The sequence below is a fragment of the Watersipora subatra genome, chromosome 1 (genome assembly GCF_963576615.1).
Source record: "Watersipora subatra chromosome 1, tzWatSuba1.1, whole genome shotgun sequence".
In the NCBI taxonomy this organism is placed as follows: Eukaryota; Metazoa; Bryozoa; class Gymnolaemata; order Cheilostomatida; family Watersiporidae; genus Watersipora; species Watersipora subatra.
Window position 1 is genome coordinate 16,304,236 of NC_088708.1, and position 12,948 is coordinate 16,317,183.

The 12,948-nt window shown below is 36.7% G+C and overlaps 2 protein-coding genes across 2 annotated transcripts in view; one reads left to right on the forward strand and one right to left on the reverse strand.

Moving 5' to 3' along the window:
* Positions 1-498: 498 nt before the first annotated feature.
* LOC137404942 (proline-rich protein 36-like) lies at positions 499-1,566 on the forward strand. Its single transcript, XM_068091194.1, has one exon. It carries the CDS (start codon positions 499-501, stop codon positions 1,564-1,566), a length of 1,068 nt encoding a protein of 355 aa, XP_067947295.1.
* Positions 1,567-2,317: 751 nt separating this feature from the next.
* Positions 2,318-12,948, reverse strand: part of LOC137405019 (DNA-dependent protein kinase catalytic subunit-like) — a 37,483-nt gene continuing 26,852 nt past the window's right edge. The window contains exons 31-40 of the mRNA XM_068091267.1: positions 10,297-10,421; positions 9,827-9,895; positions 8,853-8,931; positions 8,387-8,535; positions 6,778-6,992; positions 5,883-6,116; positions 4,762-4,963; positions 4,034-4,222; positions 3,175-3,253; positions 2,318-2,840 (exon numbers count right to left, since the gene is read on the reverse strand). Of these exons, the coding sequence (XP_067947368.1) occupies positions 2,566-2,840; positions 3,175-3,253; positions 4,034-4,222; positions 4,762-4,963; positions 5,883-6,116; positions 6,778-6,992; positions 8,387-8,535; positions 8,853-8,931; positions 9,827-9,895; positions 10,297-10,421 (1,616 nt within the window). The 3' untranslated portion in view covers positions 2,318-2,565. The remainder of the gene's footprint in view (positions 2,841-3,174; positions 3,254-4,033; positions 4,223-4,761; positions 4,964-5,882; positions 6,117-6,777; positions 6,993-8,386; positions 8,536-8,852; positions 8,932-9,826; positions 9,896-10,296; positions 10,422-12,948) is intronic.

The window sequence follows — 12,948 nt, forward strand, 5'->3', positions numbered from 1 at the left end:
AATAAATGAATGATGTGAAAGTTACACCTAAGGTTCAGGATAATGGCTCATCTTCCGAATGTGTCGCGAATGCGCACTGAGTAAGTACAGACTTATGAAAGCGATCATTTTTAGCTAACATTACGCTGCCAAAAGTAATGTACTTTATGTTAGAGAAAAAAACTTGACCAGTCCATGGTTTGTGAGATTGCCTGGTAGGGACCAGTGATGGATCCATCACTGGTCAGAGTCGATGCTATTTTGTCACTAAAAGCCCATCCTTAACTGTAGCAGGCTCGCTTCCAGAACAAAGTCCTTTCCAACTTGGTTGACTGACATAGACTACTGACAACTATTGACTGACAACTTGGTTGACTGACATGGTTCATTGTTGTTACCCGCGCAGTGAGATCAGCAATAGCCAACAGATTTAAGCCAACAATCCTTGGCTACATAAGCATAACTAAGTCTCAACACAGCAAATGGCTCTTACAGCTGACTATTTGATACCTGAATAATATGTCACGTATTCTCCCAGCAGTCTGTTTTAGCATCTCTCTTCCTCTTTCTTTCCTTCCCTTCCTCTCTCTTTCCTTCCCTTCCTCTCTCTTTCCTTCCCTTCCTCTCTCTTTCCTTCTCTTCCTCTATCTTTCCTTCCCTTCCTCTCTCTTTCCTTCCCTTCCTCTCTCTTTCCTTCCCTTCCTCTCTCTTTCCTTCCCTTCCTCTCTCTTTCCTTCCCTTCCTCTCTCTTTCCTTCCCTTCCTCTATCTTTCCTTCCCTTCCTCTATCTTTCCTTCCCTTCCTCTATCTTTCCTTCCCTTCCTCTCTCTATTTTCTTCCCTTCCTCTTTCCTTCCCTTCCTCTCTCTTTCCTTCCCTTCCTCTCTCTTTCCTTCCCTTCCTCTCTCTTTCCTTCCCTTCCTCTCTCTTTCCTTCCCTTCCTCTCTCTTTCCTTCCCTTCCTCTATCTTTCCTTCCCTTCCTCTCTCTTTCCTTCCCTTCCTCTCTCTTTCCTTCCCTTCCTCTCTCTTTCCTTCCCTTCCTCTCTATTTCCTTCCCTTCCTCTCTCTTTCTTTCCCTTCCTCTCTCTTTCCTTCCCTTCCTCTCTCTTTCCTTCTCTTCCTCTATCTTTCCTTCCCTTCCTCTCTCTTTCCTTCCCTTCCTCTCTCTTTCCTTCCCTTCCTCTCTCTTTCCTTCCCTTCCTCTCTCTTTCCTTCCCTTCCTCTCTCTTTCCTTCCCTTCCTCTATCTTTCCTTCCCTTCCTCTATCTTTCCTTCCCTTCCTCTATCTTTCCTTCCCTTCCTCTCTCTTTCCTTCCCTTCCTCTCTCTTTCCTTCCCTTCCTCTCTCTTTCCTTCCCTTCCTCTCTCTTTCCTTCCCTTCCTCTCTCTTTCCTTCCCTTCCTCTCTCTTTCCTTCCCTTCCTCTCGCTTTCCTTCCCTTCCTCTCTCTTTCCTTCTCTTCCTCTATCTTTCCTTCCCTTCCTCTCTCTTTCCTTCCCTTCCTCTCCCTCTCTCTCCCTCCCTCTTTCTCCCTCTCTCTCTTTTTTTATTCATTTCTTCTTTCATTTATGTTCGCGACCAATATATGAATATATTGGTCCTGAATAATATGTGAAGTACCTCTACCTTTTCTTCGCACCATTTAGATTTCTTTTAGCTTTAGCCACTATACATAGAAAAACACAAGCAATTTGTAGAAATATTCAACCTCTCCCCTTCTTTGAGGTAGACCAACAAGCTATTTGCCCAGTGCTGGTAGAACTGTACTGGAATGAATAATAAGAAAGAAAGATTCACAATTTTTTAAGCCCCCTCTTCAGTATAATGTGCTGTAGGGCCTCCTACGTCCTGTGAATTGCAACAGAACAGGAGTAGTAAAACTAAAAGATGCATGAAAATTAATACTTCAACAAAAAACATCTGAACTTTACCAAAATGGTGGCAATCGATATTTTATCAGGCCGTCTGAAACTTTTTAAACTGGCGTTATACACAGGATAAAAACATTAGCAGAACATTGACTTCCAATGTGAATCTTAATACAAATATTTGACCGCAGTGAAAATGAGTATGGAAGAAAAGATATAAACATGACAGAGAGCTCTTCAATTTTATAATTTTTACAGTTTGAAATACTTTCAAGACGGATAAAAATTTAAATAGATTTATAACCTTAAAAACACTAAACTGGTTATCTGTAGAAATTTGACATTAAATATTATTTTTTATGTGGCATTGATGAAATTACACGCAAAACTTACATAAGAATATGCTGTTGTTATAGATAGTGATGCTGAGATGGCTCTGCTGTAGATCCTCCTAGGGTTGTGTTAGTTTGTTTATTAATGCAGTGTAACACCCTTACCACATCTAGTATAAAACATAATCAAGTATATGACAAGTCGGTTATCCAAAACTCCAGGTAAAACTGGCTTCTTGCAAAGGTTACTGAAAAACAACATAAATTCTTATTGATTGATGAGAGGGACTTTTGATTAGTAAAGTGAAAAGTATGAGAGAATTAAAAACAATATGCAACTAGCTATGGAACCTAAACATGTTGAGATGCAGTCTTATGGAAAATAATCCTAAACAAGAGGTTCAAACCCAAACCATATCCTGCCTAGAAGGTTTGGATCAGAGGCTTGATCAATGAGAGCCCTCACTTGTGCTTCAACTAGTAGCCTTGTGTCCATATTGACTGACGAGTCAGGCATCACATGAGAAACTGCCATTTTTTGATGTTTTTTGATTGCGGGATTAAGCTTGACCTCTTCAGCGGTTATACACCGAGGATGGGCACCAAGCAATTTTAGCTTGGCAAATTTAACCTTCTCCTTGGGATACCAATCTACATCCTCTTCTGTAACATAAAACATTGTGACTCAGTTTGTAGTTAAGAGGCTAGTACATATACAGCACACAAACAAAAATCTATTTGGCACCCGAGCTACTAAAGATGAATTACCATTTGGCAAGAGTGAACACCACAAGCATTCTAAGAGGCTAATCAATACCCCGTGAGACAGGCAAAAAATTTGAACAGTTCTTGTACATGAACAAAAAAACTGATCGATCGGCATTTATAGCAATTTTGATGAGCGAATAGAGCCTTAAGTAGTCAGATATCCAGAGGAATCAACTAGCCATGACTGCTAAGGGACACGACTACTAAATATGAAACAAGCAAATACTACCTTGTGACGGGCCAACCCGCTCTATTCCATCTAATGTGTCTTCAAAGGAAGCTTTTGTAGTTTGCTTCTTAGCATTGTGCTAAAATATGCAAAGACAATTAAATGGCAACAAAGAAACAATGCAAAATTGCCATGCCTTAACAATAGAGATATCACTTTTAACAATAGAAAAACTATATGATCTACATGTACAAGAACGAAAGATTTTCAGCAGTCTGTGAAAATTCCTAGTGACTTGATTGGTCCAGTGAGGCAAGATAGCGATGATTAACTGTGACAAACAAATATAGCATTCATAGCAGATGATGATGTCCTATGCTGCCTAAGATAATTAATACTTGAAACCACTGCTATTCATCAGTCACCCACAGACAGCTATAAAAATATACAATCAAGAAAGAAGCAATTAATACGCTAACAATAAAACTACTTCCTCTGAATAATTCAAGTAGTTCCTATAGATTGCTTCCGTATGTTGCAAGGAATGACAAGATAAAAGAAGCAAATACTTTGGAATTGCGAATTCTTCTAAAAAACTGTAACATAGATGCAAAAATATGCTAACTGAAGAATGCAGAACTGCCTTACAATTAGTTACAAGTCATTAATGTAGTCAGGCTTGTATTTCTAACCTTGAGAAACAAAACTAGCAATACAAACTAAAATGAACGAGAAATCATTGTAACCGATTCAGGATCTTGTAAATCTTGAGCTAAATGACATAGGCTCCAGAACTTGACACGAAGTAAAATGTTTTTTTATAGTTGGACACACTTATCATTCATAGAATTTATCTTCAAAATATAGTTGCAGTAGCAGCACTCTATTACATGGCAAGTCAACGGGTGTCGAATCTCACCATCCAATCAAGCGAAGGCTCTTTAATGAAGACATCAAGCAAGTTAAGAAGTTGTCTCCTGTTATCTCTCAAAAGACGAAGAACGTTAACCATAGTGCTGCCGAACAGTCCATGAGTTCCATATGGGGACATCAGGTCAGTGAACAGTTTTGTCAGTCGAAATGGCACGAGTTCAGGAATTGGAAGCAACTACAACAGCATGTCAGCAGATATATTATGGTATAGAAAACTATATACTTCAATAGCAAGTAAGGAACTAGCTAATCATGATCACAGACTAACTTGAAGCAAGTCTTTCCTTTAGAAATAAATAAACTTTGTTTACTGCTGCCGACACCAACAACACATAGTAGATCTACAAGTCCTTGGCACAAAAAACAACTTGTTTCATGTAAGAATTGTCTCAACACAAATAAAACATGTTTATAATGGTTTAACTACCATAGCCTGAGGATTACAGTGATATGCAATAAAGCATTACAATCACAGCAAAACTTTTCCTAGTCAATGAAAAGCAATAAAAGAAACGTCTGCGACCAACCATTACTAATTGACTTCAACTATCAACATTTTTAATGGAACATCCACAGGAAATTGGTGAGACACCATTGCACATCTGATGACCACACAATGCTACAAGGACTAGTGAAACACCTCTGTGCCCACACGCAAGTAGCAAGTAACGAATGAGTGTTAATATTTTTGTAGTAGCCTATAAGAGAGTTTACCGAAGTAGCAGAACCAAATGCGTGTCCAAAATCAATTCCAACAATGCCACCAGATGTTGTGTCCATCATAAAGTTAGAGAGATGCCGGTCACCAATGCCAAGCAAGTAATGGCAGACGCAGAGCACAGCATGGCTTGTGATGCAATGCTCTCGAAGCATGTAGTAGGATTCTACAGAGCGGCTCATGGATTTCAATGCCCGGCTGAAAATACAAATGCTTTGTTACAGTAAAAAAACCAATGTGTTCCTCACATTATGTAAAGCTTCGAATTAAAAAAATATTTTAGCCAGCAATTAGTAGCTAAAACGCACAAAAACTATCAACCAAAATAATATATCAGTTTCTTCAAAACTAAGTTGTGCTGGACTACACAGCATGGTGACAACAACATGAGCAATCGAATCCAACATCAAGGTGGTCATAAACAAATGCATCGTAAAGTAACTTTCACATTTCTAATGAGACTAGAAAATAAATAAATAGTTTCTAAGGAAAAACTAGCAAAAAAGAGAAACAATAATTAAGGAGAGACAAGAGAGCAGGTAAACAGTAACCAAAAAGAGACTAGAGAGCAGATAAACAGTAACCTAAGGAAAACTAGAGAGGAGGTAAACAGTAAACAAGGAGAGAGCAGAAAGCAGGTAAACAGTAACCAAGGAGAGACCAAAGAACAGGTAAACAGTAACCTAGGAGAGACCAGAGAGCAGGTAAACAGTAACCAAGGAGAGACAAGAAATCAGGTAAACATTTAACAAGGAAAGACTAAAGAGCAGGTCAACAGTAACCAAGGAGAGACTAAAGAACAGGTAAACAGCAAACAGGGAGAGACAAGAGATCAGGTAAACAGTAAACAAGGAGAGAACAGAAAGCAAGTAAACAGTAAATAAGGAGAGAACAGAAAGCAAGTAAACAGTAAACAAGGAGAGAACAGAAAGCAAGTAAACAGTAACCAAGGAGAGACCAAAAAGCAGGTAAACAGTAACCAAGGAGAGACTAGAGAGCAGGTCGACAGCAACCAAAGAGAGACTAATGATCAGGTAAGTGATATCTGAAAACACTAGAGTAAATAACTGTGTTCTGAGTGTAACTAAAGACCAGCTACAACGAGTTATGCAAGAACCTTAGCAGGTGGTGAGGAGATTTATGAAGAAGAGCAAGCATCCAGTCTTGGCAGTCTCTGCTGCGCAGCTTAGCGTAATTATCTATAAAAATGTAGCTTCCAGAATCTGAACAGTTTTTTCTCCTATAATCTTTATATATCATTTCATAAGTTTGGGTCTCTGCATTGGTGCGAGTGTCCTTCAACAAGTCTTTAAGGGTGACCACATTGTCCATCCACTCGATCAAACCCAACCTGAAACAACATTTTCTAAACTTTCATCAGACAGCATTTCCTATTTTTTATTACAAAAAACCTCCTGCCAACTTTAAGTTTTTATAACAAATATAATGTGATTAGAGGGTGTAACTAGATTAAGAGAAGACATTGGCAAAAATGGTAAATAGTAACTAGGGTACTGGTGATATACATGACTCATTCTTGATATTCCATAGAACGGCAAAGATTGCCCTATAATGAAATCATCGCAACAATTGGCAGACAAAAAACAGTTATTTTTTATAGAAAACATGAAAATATGACGGATGGTTTAATTTTGCGATTTGAAAAAAAAGTGATTCTTGTAATTCAAAAGTTGTAAAACTAACATCCGTAGCCATTTGAACTCCTGACCTCACCAAGGTTGATATTTAACCTAGTAACCGATGCCTGAATATTATTCGAGTTGTAAAACCAGCTAGTGTGAGTTTATAACACTAGCTGTTACATGTAGAAGCACTGATTGGTACTTTGAACGCTACCTAACGAATAGTAAAATTAACTAGCAAATGTGTAGGAGCAACCCTCAGTCTTGCTGAGTAGAAATGTCAGCCAATCAGACCTCAAACACTACTTGCAATAAATAGAAATAATGCTCGATGCAAGTGTTAACACTAGCTAGAAGAGTGGATACTACCTGGTGTTCATGGGAATGACTCGATATGTAGTTAGGCTAAGAGATCTACAGCTGCTCTCATTAGACAACATGCTATTAATGTTAGTAGATATAGTCTGAATTCTCTGATCCAATCGCAAGTCCTCCCCTCCCTTCACCAGGAACTTGTAATCTTTCGCATCATTTCCTCTTATTATGATTCTCTTTGGTTTACGCAATGATTCGAGAACCAACACCTGATGACAATAAGACATAAGTATTGATCTACAACTTTTCTGCATGAAACAACAGTAGTGACAATCTACAGAACTTATAGCATCACTAAAATCACGTCAATCTATGAGTCTTGACAGCAAAAACAATGAAACATCTGCAGCCAATCATTGGTAATTGACTTCAACACGACTAAAATCTTCCGCACGCTTTACACAGGACAATTTTACTTTATTAACCATGTTGATGTTTATTTTTAATTGAAAATAACATTTTATTAACCTAGATACAAAATATGGCTAGATTTTACAACTACCGTAATTTTACTTAGTCAGCCTCCTGCTTTGTCCAATCACAAAAGCCATTTCTTTAGTCTGCCCAATCATAAGTGTTTTCAGTTTGTCCAATCAAAAGCAAGAGTTTTCAGTTGCCCAATCACGGAAGCAATTGTTCTAGTTTGCCCAATCGCGGAAGCAAATGTTATAGTTTGTCCAATCGCAGAAGCAAATGTTCTAGTTTGTCCAATCACAGAAGCAAATGTTCTAGTTTGTCCCATCACAGAAGCAATTTCTTACATATGATTTTATGCTTTATTACAAGTGAATAAATGAAAGCTCAGTGTTTATATATTATTTATTGCATAAATGAACAACTATCATCCAAAATGTCTGCAGCATTTTACACAGGGATTTAACTCACTATAAATAAAAAGACATAATACATTTAGCTTTTTGACTCCTTGTTGTGGTGTAGGGTAAGACTCAATGTTAATGGTAACAGAGTAAAGCCGGATTCTATATACGTCGCAAAGCACCGGCGACAGCACCACAGGCTATCAGCGGTGAAATGTGAACCTACACGTTGGGTACCGCCGAGTACCACCGGTAGTTGCTGGCGGTCAACGCAAGAGTTTAGCGCTGTTCAAATTTCATGAAAAGCCAGAGGCAAAACCTTCCTGAAATTCACTGAACAGGTGAAGGTCAGCATTATCGAAACGGCATGGCGAGCGAACATTTTTTATGCGGTTATTAGTGATCTAACTTCATGTGAACAAAAGCCGCCGAGCGCAAGCGTTTTGCTGCGCAAAATTACCGCCGGGGTCTCACAATCGATATGGGAACCCAGGCTTCAGACTAGCTAATAAGCCTGCAATGAACATCATTGATAGCAGAGAATAATTCAAAAAGAAGGCAGACAGACAGGTGTGTCAGCGTGAATTTAAGCTATCTAACAGCAAATCAGCTTTTAATAAGTCAGATATCGACAGATCTTTCATCGGCAAGGAACAACAGTTGATGCTTAAACGAAGCAGAGAATATGAGAATATTGTATAGATATACCACAACACACTCCACATGCTTTACACAGGAATATCCTACTTTAGCCCCGTGTTTATTAGCTAACAACATGGCCGTACCTTCTCATCAAAGCCAGCTATCTTCACATGATTCTCAGGTATAGGTTTATGGAGAGTCTTTCGACCATACTGACCAGGTATCTCCATATCATAATCAAGCAGTTCGGCACTGAATGACGCCAACCATGATGAATAATCTTTAAGGAGGGCTGCCAAGGGAAAACGGTGAAAGGGGTAATAATTCCTAAAAATACTTGCTACATAAATTATAGAGCAGAAAGAGTGCTATACTTTTCCGGATAAGCCGCATTGGCGGAGCGCAGAAGGATTATAAAGATGCAGAGCTAAAACAAAAAAGAGGAGATAACCCTAGACGAGAGCTATCTAAAAGAAATCAGAGAAGTAATAATTTTTGATGAGAGCTACCTCGGTAGAGATGCAAGAGGGTGAGAAATTGTATAGTCACAAGTCATGAAAAACACAAATTGAAAGTAAAAATTCAATGCTAAAAAATAAGCATACTCACTTGGAGGTGACAATTCCTTGTCTTTTGCGCATTTCTTTTTCATATCACCAGCGATTTTACACAGGGAATCCTGCACTGCCTGAGTGTATATCAATGAGCAAAGTTATTAAGCAGAGTTAGCATAACATGGAAAAAAGCTGAGACTATAGCCATTAATCATCGAATATATTAGAAGCTTACAATCTTTCAGCGAGCGTATGTAAAATAATACAAAAAATTTAAACTTTCCCATAAATGACGTTCTTGCACGATTTTAAAATAGATTCATTTGCAATGTTTGATGCTTATTTTTAATGAAAATAATATTTTAGCAAACTAAATATACAAACATGGCTAGATTTTTCAATTACCATAACTTTACTCATTCAGTTTTCTACTTTGTCCAATCACAGAAGCAAATTCTTTAGTCTACCCAATCATAAAGTGTTTTCAGTTTGTCCAATCAAGTCACTCATATCCAGTGTGAAGCGCATCCTTTACTTGAACCTATTACTTGATCATCCAAACCAGATATAATTCGAAGTCGCTTTCAACTCTATTTTTACTCTAATCCTTTGACCAATTTCTAATATTATTATTATTAGCACTCAACTCCCAGTTTTCACAGTGTCTGTATACATTAGGGTAGACCAATCATAGATGATTGCCTTTTAGAGCAATGTGTAAATATTCATAAACTTATTCATTAGATCACAGAATCAACTGTTTTCTGATTTCAACCATTTTAATCTCATATGATGAGAAGATTTGACAAACTATATGCCATCTAAATTGCTGTTCATTGCCAATTTATATGAATTTATTCCTTCAAAATAAACAGTTATCAGGAATCAACTCAACTCAGACATTGTAAATAAACGCAGTGGGCTGAGTCTACAAGGAGAATAAATTTTGACGAGAAACACAATGAATGGTTCATCAAAACAAAAAAGCATGTGCATGGCCTTCACAACTGACACCGGTTCGTACTTTACCTTCATAGATCCATTGCAAAGTTTCTCTCCTCTCGTCCCTGCAACTTTTAGTACCTTGTCACTGAACGCCTGAAAACAAGGAGTAATCATTCATTTATTATGAGTTCTCATGAGAGGTTAGTTTCATGTACTCTAATCACTTGAATGCCACACAATATTAAGCTTTAGTAGCCTGTCAAAGGAGACACGGAAGATGAAGTACACGACTTGTTCTTGATTATGCTGCATAGCAAGGAAAATATTGAGCTATTATGAAACGCATCACGATGTATGGCAGAGAAGAAGACAGTTATTTTTTATACAAAAACATGATTCACCACTGATTGAAGAAAAACGATGAGCTATAAATTAATTTGAAAAAAAAATTTAGTTCCTGTAATCCAAAAGTTATGGAAATGATGTGCGTAGCTATTTGAACTTCTGATCTCACAAAGGCAAATGTGATTATGAACTGCAGGGCCACATGTTACCTTGCTAAACTGCTTCCTGTAGTTGTTAACATTGGCGAATGTTGGCTCCTGTTCATAGAGAGACTCATCTCCAGAAGTCTCTCCTTGACTCAGAATGGCTTCATACATCTCCCGGTATTTTTCCTCTGTGACATACAAGTTCACTAAATATTTCTTACTTAAATATATTGAATGTGGTGAGTAAGTGACCATCTTTAGCCAGCTCTATGTTTACTCAATAAAGACAATACTTCAGTTTAGGAATACGCGTCTAGCAAACACAGATTCATGCAAAAATGTATATATATTTTATATATATTTCTGTAAATACATATATATAATAATCAATTATATACATATATTTATATACATATGTGAATATATATAACGGTATATACACATATACATATGTATATTTGCATATATATACATATGTATATATGTATATACACACAAGTATGTGGTATATTGTATATACAAATAAATATATATATATATATATAAATATACATATATAAATTAACTGATGCAATAAGTTGATATATATATACTGTATATATATATAGATACCGTATATATAGGTAACACATATATATATACCATATATATATCGTATGTATACCGTATATACACGTCGTATATATACAGTGTATAAATACCGTAAAACCTCTAATTGAACGCCATGGCACTCTATTTTTCAACCCTTCCACTATAGTGGCGGTCAATTGGTGAAGGCGTTCAATTAGAGGCTTTTTCAAATGGCTTGTCTGAATTTTCGGAAGATAAATTTAGCCTTAGTACGGGTGAAACAAATGTGGTCTATATTTTGCCCTTTTTTCCGGTGGAGCGATGTTAAACCTTTTGGATGCAATAAATCTGCTAACTTACCTCCAACTTGTCAAAGATCTCTGAATAAATATGCATCGACAAACTGAGAAATATTTCTACCAGCTGATATTTATTGCTTGCAATTGACCTGCAATGATATGATAGCCTATGTCCTTCTTTTCAATTTTTATTTCATTCTAAATTTGAAAACATATTTTTATTTTATATCTATATTTAACAAGGTTGCATAAAAGCTCATTGCACTCATTGATATGTTTGCTACAGTTTGCAGCCAAAAACTAGCTTTTTATGTGCAATAGAACTGGAGTTATGAGCATCGATCCATTGTAAGCCGTGTTTAGATAGCAGCAAGGATGCTATTAAATAACATGCTATAAATCTGCATATTTATAAGTTATATAATGATAATCTATCAAACGATCCAACTATATATTCATGAACAAGTGACATAAATGAACCATACTTATACAACATGCAGAAACCAAAATTTATGCTTTTGAAATAAAATTATCTCCATCGTTTGCTTGGATAGCCGAGTTCTGGTTGTTGCTTTCGAACATCTTCTAGTTGTCCAATGCCTTCCACAATATTTTCTGGCCTCAGCTCTTCTTTTGCACTGCTTAACTAGTCGATATTAGCGTGCAAACAAATTTTTGGGAGAGCAAAACTTTTACGCATTGCATTTAACACAAATGCAACACGTAAAGGTTTGCTCGCTAAACGTAACCTTTGGCCGAAAACTTGCAAACTGTTTTTATATGCATGTACTTCGAAGTATCAAGACTCCGTTAAACAAAGAATTACTATTAGCCTGAAAACGTTATTGATTATTTCTATGGCACTGCTTTGAAAGTTTTAACAAAAAAAGCAAAAAACTTTAGAGTTGGACAACAAAAGAATTGATTGTTATTAATATAAGCGATTCATTATTAATACGATTTAGTGGACACTCTTTTACTGATCCCTAGATATTGTGGGTTCATAAAGATCAAATATAGTAAAAGTGGCAGTCAAATAGAGGTGGCGTTCAAATAGAGGGTGGCGCTCTATTTTTCAAACCTTCTCTTGTTGGCAATTAAATAGAGGTGGCATTCAAATAGAAGTGGTGTTCAATTAGAGGTTTTACGGTATACACCATATAGGTATATATACCCATATATATATTCACCATATATATATAGAACATATATATATTTACAGTAGACGCTCCTATAACATAAATAATTTGTTCTAGGAACGTTTACGTTATAGATATTTATGTTATAAGAACAGTAAAATACATGTAAATTGCCTAATCTGTTTCAAGATCTTTCCAAACTCACCCCTTTGGCCATGCAAAAAAGAAAAACTTAACTTAATTAATTTGTGGGCAGTACCGTAACTGCAAAATTATTGGTTTGCATCAACAACTTTTCTCCTTTTCATGATCAATCTCACTGGTTTTATAGACCCTGATTGTGGTAAATTTGCAACAAGTTGATAGGGACTGGGCATATTTCGACGGTCATTTACAACGATTCGCTTAATTTTTTACACAGCAAAGTATAGCTAATAAAAAATATTTTCTACGCCTACAATAAGGCAAAATAACAAAATCTTATTACTATAAAAAGCAGTTCGACCATTCGTCGCCTATCACTATCCAGGAGTCAAGGTTAGGATAAAGATAATTTTCGCCGATAATCCAACTCGTGACATTAGGATTGGTTGACCGATGCTGTAACACCTGCACCAATCGATCGCCTTTGTATTTATGAACAGTTGTGCAGCTATCCTATGCACCTTTTTGTCGACACATTTAATGATCTATTACGACGAACTAGA